Source organism: Oncorhynchus tshawytscha, linkage group LG26 (assembly GCF_018296145.1).
Source record: "Oncorhynchus tshawytscha isolate Ot180627B linkage group LG26, Otsh_v2.0, whole genome shotgun sequence".
Taxonomy (NCBI): domain Eukaryota; kingdom Metazoa; phylum Chordata; class Actinopteri; order Salmoniformes; family Salmonidae; genus Oncorhynchus; species Oncorhynchus tshawytscha.
In genome coordinates this window covers 14,080,270-14,096,701 of record NC_056454.1, presented here as the reverse complement: position 1 = coordinate 14,096,701, position 16,432 = coordinate 14,080,270, and the positions used below count along the sequence as shown (strand labels likewise).

The 16,432-nt window shown below is 42.4% G+C and overlaps 1 protein-coding gene across 3 annotated transcripts; it reads left to right on the top strand.

Annotated features, from left to right (window-relative positions):
* The first annotated feature begins 1,667 nt into the window (after positions 1-1,667).
* Positions 1,668-15,822, top strand: abcb11a (ATP-binding cassette, sub-family B (MDR/TAP), member 11a). Of its 3 annotated transcripts, none has more exons than XM_024388942.2 (28): positions 1,668-1,810; positions 2,552-2,682; positions 2,827-2,839; positions 3,198-3,246; positions 3,381-3,622; positions 3,814-3,898; positions 4,018-4,151; positions 4,282-4,453; positions 4,646-4,770; positions 5,059-5,233; positions 5,331-5,444; positions 5,531-5,641; positions 5,725-5,850; positions 5,986-6,189; positions 6,304-6,474; positions 6,620-6,821; positions 6,921-6,993; positions 7,103-7,238; positions 7,365-7,526; positions 7,670-7,774; positions 8,058-8,219; positions 8,379-8,582; positions 11,881-12,122; positions 12,322-12,478; positions 12,591-12,788; positions 13,483-13,689; positions 13,879-14,025; positions 15,364-15,822. In XM_024388942.2, the coding sequence occupies exons 1-28, from the start codon at positions 1,767-1,769 to the stop codon at positions 15,562-15,564; spliced, it is 4,092 nt and encodes a 1,363-aa protein (XP_024244710.1). In that variant the 5' UTR covers positions 1,668-1,766; the 3' UTR covers positions 15,565-15,822. The 3 variants fall into 3 exon arrangements, with proteins under 3 accessions (XP_024244710.1, XP_024244709.1, XP_024244712.1); XM_024388941.2 differs by having other exon boundaries at positions 7,362-7,526; XM_024388944.2 differs by lacking the exon at positions 1,668-1,810 and adding an exon at positions 1,821-1,904 and having other exon boundaries at positions 7,362-7,526.
* Positions 15,823-16,432: the final 610 nt, after the last annotated feature.

Below are 16,432 nucleotides of genomic sequence, written 5' to 3'. Positions count from 1 at the left end.
ATGCAATCAAGAACCTTACAAATTCTTAGAAACAGACAGAGTGTTTTAATTGAATTGTATAATGAACACATAAGAACTAAATTAATCTAACATTAGCCTAATTTGGTCCAAGGTTGGGGAGTTATGTATCTCTGATTGTATCTATGTACAGTGGGGAGAACAAGTATCTGATACACTGCCGATTTTGCAGGTTTTCCTACTTACAAATCTGTATAAAAGACACCTGTCCACACACTTAATCAAACAGACTCCAACCTCTCCACAATGGCCAAGACCAGAGAGCTGTGTAAGGACATCAGGGATAAAATTGTATGCCTGCTCAAGGCTGGGATGGGCTACAGGACAATAGGCAAGCAACTTGGTGAGAAGGCAACAACTGTTGGTGCAATTATTAGAAAATGGAAGAAGTTCAAGATGACGGTCAATCACCCTCGGTCTGGGGCTCCATGCAAGATCTCACCTCGTGGGGCATCAATGATCATGATGAAGGTGAGGAATCAGCCCAGAACTACACGGCAGGACCTGGTCAATGACCTGAAGAGAGCTGGGACCACAGTCTCAAAGAAAACCATTAGTAACACACTACGCCGTCATGGATTAAAATCCTGCAGCGCAAGCAAGGTCCCCCTGCTCAAGCCAGCGCATGTCCAGGCCCGTCTGAAGTTTGCCAATGACCATCTGGATGATCCAGAGGATGAATGGGAGAAGGTCATGTGGTCTGATGAGACAAAAAAACAGCTTTTTGGTCTAAACTCCACTCGCCGTGTTTGGAGGAAGAAGAAGGATGAGTACAACCCCAAGAACACCATCCCAACTGTGAAGCATGGAGGTGGAAACATCATTCTTTGGGGATACTTTTCTGCAAAGGGGACAGGACGACTGCACCGTATTGAGGGGAGGATGGATGGTCCATGTATCGCGAGATCTTGGCCAACAACTTCCTTCCCTCAGTAAGAGCATTGAAGATGGGTCGTGGCTGGGTCTTCCAGCATTGTATCGAATACTTGTTCTCCCCACTGTATCTCTGATTGATGGATGTTGCACTATATATTCTCTGTGTGAATCAGCTCTAGAGACCAATGGCCAATAGGTCATTACACTCATTTTACTATCCATGGTGTGATTCTATGGTGTGATTCTGTTATTAATGAATGTTATCATGGTGGCTCTGGGGGAATTAGCTGTACAGACTAACGACCTTAGGTCAGTCAGTACAATACTTTTACGATGTTCTGCTGTTGACATCCAGGTGATCCACACCTATCACTGGAACATAAGTTCTTTCAACAATCCAACTGTTGACTTACATAGAAATAATCTTGATATAATTTACGTTTACTGCATCCATCTTTTCCATCTCATTGAACATTCCTTCCATATTATTCAAGAGGCATATTTAAACATGTAATTCAGATATTTGGTGAATTTGATGCAAGCCATGTACTTCAGTATTCAAGTTTATTTAAATGTATTTATAAAAATACAGCACATACTGCACACCTGAATCTTTCTAAGATAACAAATTGTCAGACAGGTGTGGAGTAATGCGCATATTAATCAATGCATGGTTAAACACATTAACTTATATTGACTCATTGATTGGATGAATGTACCTTTGCCTCACAAAAGCTCCTTAGTTAGAGACATAATGCTGATTGAACTCTTATCCGTCTAATGGAAGGGGAGATAGTGAGAAAGGCGTAGACTGAGAATAAGATAGGAATTTCCTCTGGTAGGAGGGATTCTTTATTGTTGGTAGTGACCAAATGGCTAGGATATCAGAGGAGTCCTTGACAGGAAGACAAAACAGGTATGCTATAGTTTGCTCTTCATTCTATAGTAAGATAGGGAGGAAAGCATATATGAGAAATGATTATTCTGCGTAGCTGAAGTGGATCTTCATGGTAGATATGTTGGATATTTCCATATCTATGTTCTACATATTATTTTGTTTGCATTTTCTTGTGTATTATGCTAATAATGCTCTTTATTCTGATAAGAAATGAGTCATGCATGTGTTGAACTTGTTGGTAACTCTCTAAACTGATATTTTCTGTGTGTGCTAGTTTTTACATCCATGTACTGTCATTTACATATTTATATATATATATTTTAAACATTTCAGAATTTGTCAGGGTAGCTCCTTTTAAACAATGTTTTTTCTTACAGAGATCCCATTCATTCTATGGTTTTTCTATTCAATAATATGACTTTCAATGATCAAATGTTTTGTCCATATTATGTAACAGAGGACTTATTATATGGCTCTAATGGTGTTGTCAAGGATACGACTACTTGTCATCAAGTCCTTCATAGTCCAAAAGTCCTGATTCCCTGTATTGTACCGTCTATAGTCATGACAAGTAGACAACACAACAATGAATTACAGAGATGTTAAGATTTTTTTTGTTAGAAATTTTATCCCACAAAATGTGCTACCATAGAAGTTACATTTGGATGGCAGTACAGACAGTTCACTCCAGACTGTGAATGTATTTTAGCGGATGTTCGTGAAGAAGACTGTGAGCTAAAATGACCCCTCTCCCATTAGACCCAGTGAGGATGTGCCTGTCAGAGTTAAAGCTACAAAAATGAAGGATCCTATTTACTTGAAAAAGGTCACTTCTCTACAGGAGGACACAGACAGAGAATATTGCCGTACAAAACCAGACAGAGAAGAAGGTAAGTGTCCCATTTCTTCCTGTTATACCACAAATACCATAATGTTAACATGATTAACATGATTATGCCCCAGTAAGAAATTACATCATTTTGTAGATCTCTTCTTCAAGTTTCAATTGAACTTTGACCTTTCTTTTTGAACAGAGAATGAAAAAGGGTAAGTGTCTGTTTTTGATTGGAATTGAAATAACAGTAGCTTCCTTTTTCTTCTTATTTACTTTCTGAATAACAACATTTGATTCCTACTCAAATAAACAACATTCCATTCCTTGCATTATTGCCCTCATTCACAGTTGAATGAATCTCACCAATTAAATTTGACCACATCTTGTTTATTTTCTTCAACACTTTTTTCCTATACGGGTACTTTTCACAAAACTCTTCCAATTGTAACTGGGTTCTTCTTAGCATAATATCTATCATACCGCTATACACTTCTATCGTCATGAAAGTATCAGATCAACTTTGATCATTACCATACAACAGCTTTTCTCATTTGATTATTTGGATTGCAGAGATGGAAAGAAAAAAGAAAAGCTCTTGGATGTTGGATTCTTTCAACTGGTATTTATTTTTTATCCTTAAGATATTATGAATTATTATGAATTGTGATTAATAATGACTGTTTTTGCTATGATTGCACCATATATTTCCTTTTATTGGAAAAAAAAAGGATGTAACCTATCTTTTTGATCCAGTTTCGATTTGCAACATGGAAGGACACACTGATGATGGTAGTGGGGGGCTTATGTGCACTAGTCCACGGGGCAGCCTCCCCTCTCATGCTCTTGGTGTATGGCATGATGACGAACACCTTTGTGGCATACGAGCTAGAGGTCCAAGAACTGGCAGACCCCAACAAAACCTGCATTAACAACACCATCACCTGGATCAATGGCTCCATATTTGAAATAGCAGAGAACACAACGGTCTTCTGTGGGTGAGTTGACACTTTTCTATTGTGGACTATATTTGACTCATTGCATCAAGGTTTTCTATGTCGATCACATTACTGGCCATGCTGATGCTGAAGGTCCTGATTAGAATGGAATGGGTTATGGATCCCAAAATGTTTACAAAAAAAAAATATATATATATACAGTATAGCTAAGCATCCATTTTTTTTTACAGGGTGGATATTGAAGCACAGATGACCATGTTTGCATATTACTATGTTGGTATTGGATTAGGAGTCTTGATTGTTAGTTATTTCCAAGTAAGTGGGTTAAACTTCCTGCTCAAAGTGCTTTCTCTCCATTGAGTCTTGCATCCTTCTTAACCTTCTTAATCTATAACCGGTATTTCTAAACATGCATTCAATCCTGCTCTGTGTAGATCGCCCTCTGGGTGTCTGCTGCTGCCAGACAGATCCAGAGAATCAGGAAGACTTACTTTAGGAAGGTGATGCGAATGGAGATTGGCTGGTTTGACTGCAATTCAGTTGGAGAATTAAACACCAGGATATCAGAGTAAGACCGAAACCCATGGATTATTTTCTACAGAGATGTGTGAATGATTGAGGGCATGTTTGGAAGATGTTTCTATAAATAACCCTTACACCACAACAATTGTGTGATTGAACTTGTTCTCTCACCTCAGCGACATCAACAAGATCAACAATGCGATAGCTGACCAGGTGTCTATCTTCATTGAGAGGATCTCCACTTTCATCTTTGGCTTCATGGTGGGGTTCATCGGAGGATGGAAGTTGACCCTGGTGGTCATCGCAGTAAGCCCACTAATAGGACTTGCAGCTGGACTAATGGCCATGGTGAGATGGGTTGAAGTCAATGTATTAAATCACTTTATTTGATGGTGATCACTCATTCTGTTGTAACAGCCTCCGAGTCTGTTAGTGAGGTCTCACACCACCTCTGTATTCTCTGTGATGTTGTGATGTGTGAAAGGTACTATAGATAAACCAGACAAACCAGTCTGTCATCTCCACTCATTCACTCCTCAGGCTGTTGCCAGACTGACAGGTCGGGAGCTCCAGGCTTATGCCAAGGCAGGGTCAGTAGCTGATGAGGTACTGTCATCCATCAGAACAGTGGCAGCCTTTGGAGGGGAGGACAAGGAGGTTGAAAGGTAACTTGAAATACTGTACAGATGTAGGATCTTAATTTGATCACCCTGTTGCAGAAAATAGGAAAATAGGAATAAATAGGAAATGCCAACTTGTAGTGTATTGAAGGTTTCAAAAAGTAATTTCCACTTTAAAACAACCCTTACAAAAATGTCCATTAATTATAATGCACACAATCATTCACATTTCCTGTTGCCGCAGGATCATTTTCTTGCTGTGAGACACTGGTCAAATTAACATTCCCTTCCCTGCTGACTTGTGTTATAAATATGCATTTCACATTTGAACAGGTATGACAAAAACCTTATTGAGGCTCAGAACTGGGGTGTGAAAAAGGGGACGATCATTGGAGTGTTTCAAGGATACCTGTGGTGTATCATCTTCCTCTGCTATGCTTTGGCATTCTGGTATGGCTCAAAACTGGTCATCGAAACCAAAGAGCTATCCCCTGGTACTCTCATCCAGGTATGGCAACTCACATGATCAAACAATAAATATGTATCCAATACGTAATAATAGGAGTGGTGAAAATGTACGGATGTCTTTGTATTTTTGCCTCCAGGTATTCTTTGGAGTTCTCATGGCAGCTATGAACCTGGGTCAGGCCTCACCATGCCTGGAAGCCTTCGCCTCAGGTCGAGCTGCAGCCAAGACCATCTTCGATACCATTGATCGAGTAAGGCCAGAATTTTTTGAAAATATATGAACTAAGAACAATTACATTTCAGTTATAAAGTATTTTAAAAATCTGTTCCCTTTCAGGAGCCAGAAATCGATTGTTTCTCGGAGAAGGGCCACAAACTAGACAAGGTCACGGGTGACATTGAATTCCACAACGTCACATTTAACTACCCCTCTAGGCCAGATGTGAAGGTAAACACTCTTCGCTCACTTTCTTTAACTTCAAATCATCCCCAAAATATATCTCAATGTACAACCACCATCTGTTCACTTAGATTTTAGATTCTTTGAGCATGCTGATCAGAGCAGGAGAAACCACAGCTTTTGTTGGGCCAAGCGGATCAGGGAAGAGCACCACAGTTCAACTCTTTCAGCGATTCTACAACCCCAAGGAAGGAATGGTAATGAGGCTCAGAAGATACACCTATGTTTACTATCACATTATTACAGCAATATGGTTGGGACACAAGACACATGACTAAAGCCCAGGACAAGATGCTATTGTGTTTGATGCACATAATGCTTCTCATTTATAGTTGACTTTGGATGGCCATGACATCCGCAGCCTGAACATCCAGTGGCTTCGCTCCCTGATTGGTATAGTAGAGCAAGAGCCGGTGCTGTTCGCCACGACTATCGCTGACAACATCCGCTACGGGAGACCCGGGGTCACCATGGACGACATCATCCAGGCCACCAAGGAGGCTAACGCCTATAACTTTATCATGGACCTCCCGCAGGTACCACAGGCAACACCTTTAGCAAATAAATATGGTGCATCACTCTGATACTGTCTCATACAAGAAACACATTGAAACTTCAAAATGAGAAAATGTTTGTCTGTGGTTATACAGAGGTTTGACACGCTGGTGGGTGAGGGTGGTGGTCAGATGAGTGGAGGACAGAAGCAGAGGATCGCTATTGCCCGAGCTCTGATCCGCAACCCCAGGATCCTGCTGCTGGACATGGCTACCTCGGCTCTGGACAACGAGAGTGAGGCCATTGTACAAGAGGCGCTTGACAAGGTGGGTGACTCCTAGACAAAATGGATCAATCATGATATCACCACAAAGTCAGTGCTTTGAATATTTGTTCCAATTTTAAATCATGGTCTACCCATGTTGTAATGTTTACTTCAACTACAAAACGGATCATGTCTTGTGATTGAAGGCTCGGATGGGCAGGACAACCATTACCATCGCCCACCGCCTCTCCACTATCCGCAATGCTGATGTCATTATTGGCTTTGAGCACGGAAGGGCAGTGGAAAGCGGTACACACAATGATCTTCTAGAAAAGAAGGGGGTCTACTTTACTCTCGTTACACTTCAGAACCAAGGAAATGACATGCCCAGTGTCAAAACAAACACAGGTAGGTCTGACATAAAGAGCCATTCATAATGATTCATTGTTCACGTTTGATAGAGTCTGTCTGTATGGATAAAAATATCATGTTCATTTTAAATTTTAGGTCCGGACAATGAAACCATTGAGGAAGAAATCCTTCAGAGTTTCAGTCGAGGAAGCTACGAATCTGGGTTGAGGTAAAACTAAAGGACGTGTCAGAACAGGCTTGTGACACTGCTTATGATTAACAATGATTCAGCAAAGCTAATTTGTAAAAGCCTTTGTAATTCACTCTTTCTCCTAAAGGCAATCTCTTCGCCTGCGATCTCACACCCAGCTGTCAAACGAACTCATCCCTGATGCCATAACTGGCAGTATCCGAATTAAATCAGACAAATTCCTTGCCATAATGGAAAACGAGATGGAACCTCAAAGGTCAAAGGTATTGAGGTCATTCTATAAGCAGCCTTGTATTATCAGTTTTGTATTAATGTACTTTATTCAATTTCCCCTGCTTCTAATTTCTGAGAGAAATGAGTGTCCCTCATACAGTATATTCCCACAGCAGTCCAAGGAGGAAGCAGAGGAACGTGTGGAGCCAGCACCAGTGGCTCGAATCCTGAAGTACAACAAGTCAGAGTGGCCCTACATGCTATTGGGATCTATAGGAGCTGCCATCAACGGCTCCGTCAATCCAATCTATGCTATCTTATTCAGCCAGATCCTTGGGGTGAGAGGCTATGGATTATGTACATATCAAGCCTATGTTTATAATGTAGTTTCATATTAACTGGGCTGGTAGTGATTACTTATAGGTGTTGCTGTTCCATTACATGTATTTCATTCCATCCATATCGCTGTTTTGATTTGCAGACGTTCTCTATACGTGACTTGGATGAACAGAGAGCGCAGATCAATGGAATATGTATCCTGTTCTGCGCTGTGGCGGTGACAAGTTTCTTCTCTCAGTTCTTACAGGTGGCTATATTGTACTGCACATCAAGCTGTTACATTCCATAGTAAGATGCTAACATTCAGACCACAGGAGGTTGGTGGCACCTTAATTGGGGAGAACCGGCTTGTGGTAATGACCCGGAGCGGTATGAGTGGAATGGTGTCAAATACATGGTTTTCAGATGTTTGATGCCTTTCCATTTGCTCCGTTCCGGCCATTCTTATGATCCATTCTCCCCTCAGCAGCCTCCTGTGATTCAGACGATTGGCCCTAGTAATGTGTGTGAACACTGTTGTTCTGTTTAAGGGCTATGCATTTGGAAAGTCTGGGGAGCTCCTGACCCGCAGGCTAAGGAAGGTGGGCTTCCAGGCCATGTTGAAACAGGAGGTAGGCTGGTTTGATGACCCCAGGAACAGCCCTGGAGCTCTCACCACCAGGCTGGCCACCGACGCCTCCATGGTCCAGGGGGTGAGTGTCAGGGACACATACCGTGGAACCCATTAGAACCATTTCTAACCAATTATGAGATGATCCAAAGGGGTAGTTTTGAAATATTTCCTTGTGTCACACTGTATATATTTCTGTTTATGAAATGAGCTTGGAGAATTAATAGTATTTTCACTGCAGGCAACTGGATCGCAGATTGGGATGATTGTGAACTCCTTGACCAACATCGGAGCGTCTTTCATCATTGCGTTCTCCTTTAGCTGGAAGTTAAGCTTGGTAGTGGTTTGCTTTTTACCACTTATTGGCTTGTCTGGGGTCTTCCAAGCCAAAATGCTGACAGGTTTCGCAAACGAGGATAAGAAGGCAATGGAAGCAGCAGGACAGGTGAGTTAAACACTCCATTATCGGTAACACCACAAACCGATGCTGGCACTAAAACCGCACTCAATGAGCTGTATACGGCCATAAGCAAAAAGGAAAACGCTCCTAGTGGCCGGAGATTTTAATGCAGGGAAACTAAAATCCATTTACCTCATTTCCACCAGTATGTTAAATGTGCAATCAGAGGGGAAAAAAACTCTAGACCACCTTTACTCCACACACAGAGACGCGTACAAAGCTCTCCCTCGCCCTCCATTTGGCAAATCTGACCATAATTATATTTCTGTTTACAAGCAAAAACTAAAGCAGGAAGCACCAGTGACTCGGTCAATTAAAAAAGTGGTCAGATGAAGCAAATGCTAAGCTACAGGACTGGAATAAGTTCTGGGATTTTTCCGATGGCATTGAGGAGGACACCACATCAGTCACTGGCTTCATCAATAAGTGCATCAATGACGCCGTCCCCACGGTGACTGTATGTATCATGACATAAGGCGAGACCCAGATGCAGACACAGGAGGCAGATGGTTGGAGTCTTACAATATTTAATAATCCAATAGGGTAAGGCAAGAGAATGTCGTGGACAGGAAAAAGGGTCAAAACCAGTTCAGAGTTCAAAGGTACCAAAGGGCTAGCAGAATCAAGGTAAAAGGCCGGCAGGATGATCAGGCAGACAGGAAAGTAGTCCAGAGTCAGGCAGGGGTCAAAACCGGGAAGACTATCAAAAAGAGAATAGCAAAAGGAGTATGGTGAAAACCACTCTGGTTGACTTGACAAAAATACAAGACAAACTGGCACAGAGAGACAGGAAACACAGGGATAAATAGACTGGGGAAAATAAGCGACACCTGGAGGAGGTGGAGACAACCACAAGGACAGGTGAAACAGATCAGGGCGTGACAGTATGTACATACCCAAACCAGAAGCCATGGCAACATACGCACTGAGCTAAAGGGTAGAGCTGCCGCTTTCAAAGAGTGGGACTGAAAAAAAAAATATATATTTAATCTTTATTTAACCAGGCAAGTCAGTTAAGAATAAAGTCTTGTTTACAATGACAGTCTACACCAGCCAAACTGGGACGACACTGTGCCAATTGTGTGCTGCCCTATGGGACTCCCAATCATGGCTGGTTGTGATACAGCCTGGATTTGAACCAGGGTGTCTGTAGTGCCGCCTCAAGCACTGAGATAAAGTGCCTTAGACCACTAAGCCCCTCGGGAAGCTTATAAAAGATCCCGCTATGCCCTGTGACGAACCATCAAACAGGCAAAGCGTCAGTACAGGACTAAGATTGAATTATACTACACCGGCTCAACGCTTGTCGGATGTGGCAGGGCATGTAAACTATTACAGACTACAAAGAGAAGCACAACCACGAGCTACGCAGTGACACAAGCCTACCAGACAAGATAAATTAATTATATGCTCTCTTCTTGGCAAGTAACACTGAAACATGCATGAGAGCATCATCTGTTCCGGACAACTGTGTGATCACGCTCTCCGTAGCCAATGTGAGAAAGACCTTTAAACAGGTCAATATACACAAGGCCGCAGGGCCAGATGGATTACCAAGATGTCTACTGGCAAGTGTCTTCAATGACATTTTCAATCTGTACCTGACTGAGTCTGTAATACCAACATGTTTCAAGCAGACCAGCATAGTCCCTGTGTCTAAGAACACCAAGGTAACCTTCCTAAATGACTAGCGACCCGTAACACTCACATCTGTATCCATGAAGTGCTTTTCAACACCATTATCCCAGAAACCCTAGGCCCACTCCAATTTGCATACTGCCCAAACAGATCTACAGATCATGCAATCTCTATTGCACTCCACACTTCCCTTTTCCACCTGGACAAAAGGAACATCTACGTGACAATTCTATTCATTGACAGCTCATCGTTCAACACCATAGTGCCCTCAGAGCTCATCACTAAGCTAAGGACCCTGGGACTAAACACCTCCCTCTGCAACTGATTCCTGGATTTCTGATGGGCCGCCCACCAGGTGGTAAGGGTAGCTAACAACACATCCGCCGCGCTGATCCTCAAAAACGGGGGCCCTTCAGGGGTGTGTACTCAGTCCCCTCCTGTACTCCCTGTTCACTCATGACTACATGGCTAGGCACGATTCCAATACCATCATTAAGTTTGCAGATGACACAACAGTGGTAGGCCTGATCACAGACAGTGATGAGACAGCCTATAGGGAGGAGGTCAGAGAGCTGGCTGTGTGGTGCCAGGACAACAACCTCTCCCTCAACGTGATCAAGAGAAAGGAGATGATTGTGGACTACAGGAAAAGGAGGACCGAGCATGCCCCCATTCTCATCGTGGGGCAGTAGTGGAGCAGGTTGAGCGCATCAAGTTCCTTGGTGTCCACATCACCAACAAATGATCATGGTCAAAACACACCAAGACAGTCGCGAAGAATGCATGACAAAGCCTATTCCCCCTCAGGAAACTGAAAAAATGTAGCATGGGTCCTCAGATCCTCAAAAGGTTCTACAGCTGCACCATCAAGAGCATTCTGACTGGTTGCATCACTGCATGGTATAGCAACTGCTCGGCCTCCGACCGCAAGGTTAGTGCGAGTATGGCCCAGTACAGTACAGTACAGTACAGTACAGTACAGTATCCAGGACCTCTATACCAGGTGGTGTCACAGGAAGGCACTAAAAATTGGCAGTCATAGACTGTTCTCTCTGCTACCACACGGCAAGCAGTACCATCAGTACCGCGCTAAGTCTAGGTCCAAAAGGATTCTTAACAGCTTCTACCCCCAAGCCATAAGACTCCTGAGCAGCTAATCAAATGGCTACCCAGAATATATGCATCCCCCCCCCCCCTTTACGCTGCTGCTAGTCTCTGTTTATTATCTATGCATAGTCACTTTAACTCTATCTACATGTACATGTTGCCTGAATTACCTCGACTAACCGGTGCCCCCGGACATTGACTCTGTACTGGTACCCCTCGTATATAGCCTCGATATTGTTATTTTACTGCTGCTCTTTAACTATTTGTTACTTTTGAAAAAATGTTTTACTTGTCTGTATTTTACTTAACACTTATTTTTCTTAAAACTGCCTTGTTGGTTAAGGGCTTGTAAGTAAGCATTTCACTGTTGTATTCGGCACATTTGGTTTGATTTAAAGATAATTCAATAATGGTCCCTAAATGGATTGTTAGAACATTTCTGTCAAATGAACGGACCTCGTCCGAGGCCGCTGGTCCAGAGAGTGCTATTCACTGTATAGTGATTTAGAGACTTGACAATCTGCCTTCTCTCACACAGGTGTCCAGCGAGGCTCTAGCCAACATCAGGACCATCGCAGGGCTGTGCAAGGAGAGCACATTTGTGGAGACCTATGAGCAGCAGCTGGAGGCTCCGTATAAGTCTGCCAAGAAGAAGGCAAACATCTACGGCATCTGTTTTGCCTTTGCTCAGTGTGTTATCTTTATGGCGTACGCCGCCTCCTTTAGATATGGAGGCTATCTGGTCAGCTCTGAAAGATTACACTACCTGGTGGTCTTCAGGTACATTTGTTTGTTTTTCTGAATGTTGTGCATGTAGTGTTTCCAGTGACGTACAGAAAACCTGTGAATGACAATACTGCATGTAGGTCATCATCATGTTTACTGTACATTTTCAAAACCATACCCATTTAAGCTGTAAACTGTCCTGAAAGCTTACTGTGTTGTCAAGCAAATGCCAATGTGTTGTGCATATCCCCAGAGTGATCTCTGCCATTGTGATCAGTGGGACGGCGCTGGGAAAAGCTTCCTCATTCACCCCAGATTATGCCAAAGCCAAGATTGCAGCTGCCCAGTTCTTTAAACTGTTGGACCGAGTCCCCAAAATCAGCATGAGTCAGATAGACGGGGAGAAATGGGTGAGAAAAACATGATTGTTTATTCAATCAGACATTTTCAGTACAAGTGGAAAATGATCATTATTCACATTGGCATCAAACATGTTGGTGTGTAATAATGCCCTCTTTCCAGGATGATTTCAAAGGGGAGTTAGAATTCATCAACTGCAAGTTCACATACCCAACCCGGCCTGACATCCAGGTGCTAAATGGACTACTGGTGTCTGTGAAACCGGGCCAGACCCTGGCCTTTGTGGGCTGTAGCGGCTGCGGGAAGAGCACTAGTGTGCAGCTATTGGAGAGGTTCTATGATCCAGATGAGGGCAGAGTGGTGAGTCCCCAGAGCAGACCCAACTTCATTTCCCTGACCTCAGTGGAGGCTGCTGATGGGAGGATGGCTCATAACAATGGCTTGCAAATTAAATGGCGTAAAAATATATATATTTTTAAATGGAAACCATGTGTTTGATGTATTTGACCATTCCACTAATTCCGCTCCAGCCGTTACCACAAGCCCGTCCACCCCAATTAAGGTTCCAACAACCTCCTGTGCTTTACCTTATCTGCCATGTACACTGAGTTTACCGAACATTAGGAACACCTTGATACACACAGGAAACTGTTGAGTGTGGAAAACCCAGTAGCGTTGCAGTTCTTCACACAAACCTGTGCGCCTGGCACCTACTACCATACCCCGTTCAAAGGCACTTACATTTTTTGTCTTGCACATTCACCCTCTGAATGGCACACATACACAATCCATGTCTCAATTGCCTCAAGGCTTAAAAATCCTTCTTTAACCTGTCTCCTCCCCTTCATCTACACTGATTGAAGTGGATTTAACAAGTGACATAGCTTTCACCTGGTCAGCCTATGTCATGGAAAGAGCAGGTGTTCTTAATGTTTTGTACACTCAGTGTAGATGGAATCACAGGTACAATTGATCAAGTATACCCACACTGCCTGCCATAGTCTATTACTATTCTTTGTATTTAAAAATAAACACTTTCTTGTTCCCATTTCAGTTGATCGATGGCCGTCCATCACACACTGTCAACGTGCCCTTCCTGAGGGCTCAGATTGGCATCGTCTCCCAAGAGCCCGTGCTGTTTGACTGCAGTATTGCTGAAAACATACAGTATGGCGATAACACCAGGAGGATGAGCATGGAGGAGATTGTTGATGCTGCAAAGAAAGCTTATCTCCATGACTTTGTGATGACTCTGCCAGATGTGAGTAAAGGAACTGAAATTGTACTATCTTTGCAATACTTCTGTCATACCATCCCACTTCCCTTTATACTGTGAAGAATGTCAAAAAATGAAATGTTATTGTGGCGGAACATGATATTTTCTTCCTGGTACTGTTCTCTTCATATTGTAAGTAGTGTACTAGACATTCCTGTGTTATCTTTGACTCAGAAATATGAGACTCCAGTTGGCGCCCAGGGCTCCCAGCTCTCCAGAGGGCAAAAACAACGCATCGCCATCGCTCGGGCAATAGTCAGGAACCCTAAGATCCTGCTTCTGGATGAGGCCACCTCTGCGTTGGACACAGAGAGTGAAAAGGTACCCATAGACCAGACCAATGTACACTGAACAAAAATATAAACGCAACATGCCACAATTGCAAAGGTTATATTGAGTTACAGTTCATAAACAGAAATCAGTCAATTTAAATACATTCATTAGGCCCTAATGTATGGATTTCACATTACTAGGAATACAGATATGCATCTGTTGGTCACATATACCTAAAAAAAAAGTAGGGGGCGTGGATGAGAAAACCAGTCCGTATCTGGTGTGACAACCATTTGCCTCATGCAGCGTGACACATCTCCTTTCGCATAGAGTTGATCAGGCTGTTGATTCTGGAATGTTTTCCCACTCGTCTTCAATGGCTGTGCCAAGTTGTTGGATATGGGTAGGAACTGGAGCACGCTGTCATACACATCGATCCAGACTATCTCAAACATGCTAAATGGGTGACATGTCTGGTAAGTCGGAATTGTGTACAGATTCTTGCAACATGGGGCCGTGCATTATCATGCTGAAACATAAGGTAATGGCGGCAGATGGATGGCACGACAATGGGTCTCAATGGCACGACAATGGGTTTCTGCACAGTTTGTGCAGAAATTCTTTGGTTGTGCAAACCCACAGTTTCATCAGCTGCCCGGGTGGCTGGTCTCAGACAATTCCGCAGGTGAAGAAGCCAGATTTGGAGGTCATGGGCTGGCGTGGTTACACGTGGTCTGCAGTTGTGAGGCCGGTTGGACGTACTGCCAAATTCTCTAAAACAACATTGGAGGAGGCCAAATGGTAGAGAAATTAACAATAAATTATCTGTCAACAGCTCTGGTGGACCTTCCTGCAATCAGTATGGCAATTGCACGTTCCCTCAACTTGAGATGTCTGTGGCATTGTGTTGTGTGACAAAATTGCACATTTTAGAGTGGCCATTTATTGTCCCCAGCATAAGCTGCACCTGTGTAATGATCATGCTGTTTAATCAGCTTCTTGATATGCCACACATGTAAGGTGGATGGATGGATAATCTTGGCAAAGGAGAAATGCTCACTAAAAGGGATGTCAACTAATGTTTTCACAACATTTGAGAGAAATACACTTTCTCTGCATATGGAAGATTTCTGGGATCTTTTATTTCAGCTCATGAAACACTTTACATGTTGCAATTTAATTTTTGTTCAGTATATATATAGATATCACCTCTTGATTATCCTTTCTATCAGATGAATCACTCTATCCACAGCACAATGATGCATTTGCTTAGATATTTTCCTAGCATGCCATGTACTGTATTACATCAGAGAGAATATAGGATGTCCTTATGATGAAAACACACTCAACTGAACTTATTTTTAACATTGTGTTTTCCAACTACAGACAGTGCAGGCGGCTTTGGATGAGGCCAGACGTGGACGCACCTGCATTGTCATTGCCCACAGACTGTCTACCATCCAGACGGCAGATATCATAGCCGTCATGTCCCAAGGTGCTGTCATAGAAAGGGGGACACATGAGGAGCTCATGGCTAAGAGGGCTGCCTACTACAAACTAGTCACAACAGGGGCTCCGATCAGCTAAACCTGAGTAGATGCACATTTTCTATAGAGGGGATGCTTTATGAGGAAATGGAGTTTGTCACTAACCAAAGTGCATAAATGTGACATTTTTGAAAGAGTAACTATGGAAAAAAACATAAAAGTCCATGGGGGGGAAAGGCTATATTTGCTTGATATAGTATTTATTTACTTAATGGCTTGAGTTTTTTTTATATGATATTATACACTGAGTGTACAAAACATTAGGAACACCTGCTCTTTCCATGTCATAGACTGACCAGGTGAATCCAGGTGAAATCTATAATCCTTTATTGATGTCATTTTTTAAATCCACTTCAATCAGTGTAGATGAAGGCAAGGAGACAGGTTAAAGAAAGATTTTTAAGCCTTTAGACAATTGAGACATGGATTGTGCATGTGTGCCGTTAAGAGGGTGGAAGGGCATAATGTTTTTTACACTCACATATGGCCATAGAGATCAATTAGGTTTTATTTTTGCAAAACAGATGGAACCTTTAAAGTAATTCATTGAAGTAATTTGTAGTCCAATGTATGTTTTTGCTCAAGAAGGTTACAATTATTGGTATGAATCATATGATCTGTCGCAGATTTAAATATTTATTTGCATTCATTTGTTTACAGAAAAATACATTTTCTTTCATTAACCTTTGACAAACTGAATGTTTAGTGTTTAATGCTTGATCTTTTGTCAAATTAAAAAATCAATTTCAGAACGGATGATTAATTTTATTTCATTCATACAGATCCATTAGTTTAAAAATGCAGTTCTTTGAAAGGAAAGCTACGTACACTGGGGAACGTAACTAGTGTCGTCCTTGAGAAAGTGATAGTGTAATGCTGATAGGGTGTGCTGCAACCCTAAACAACGG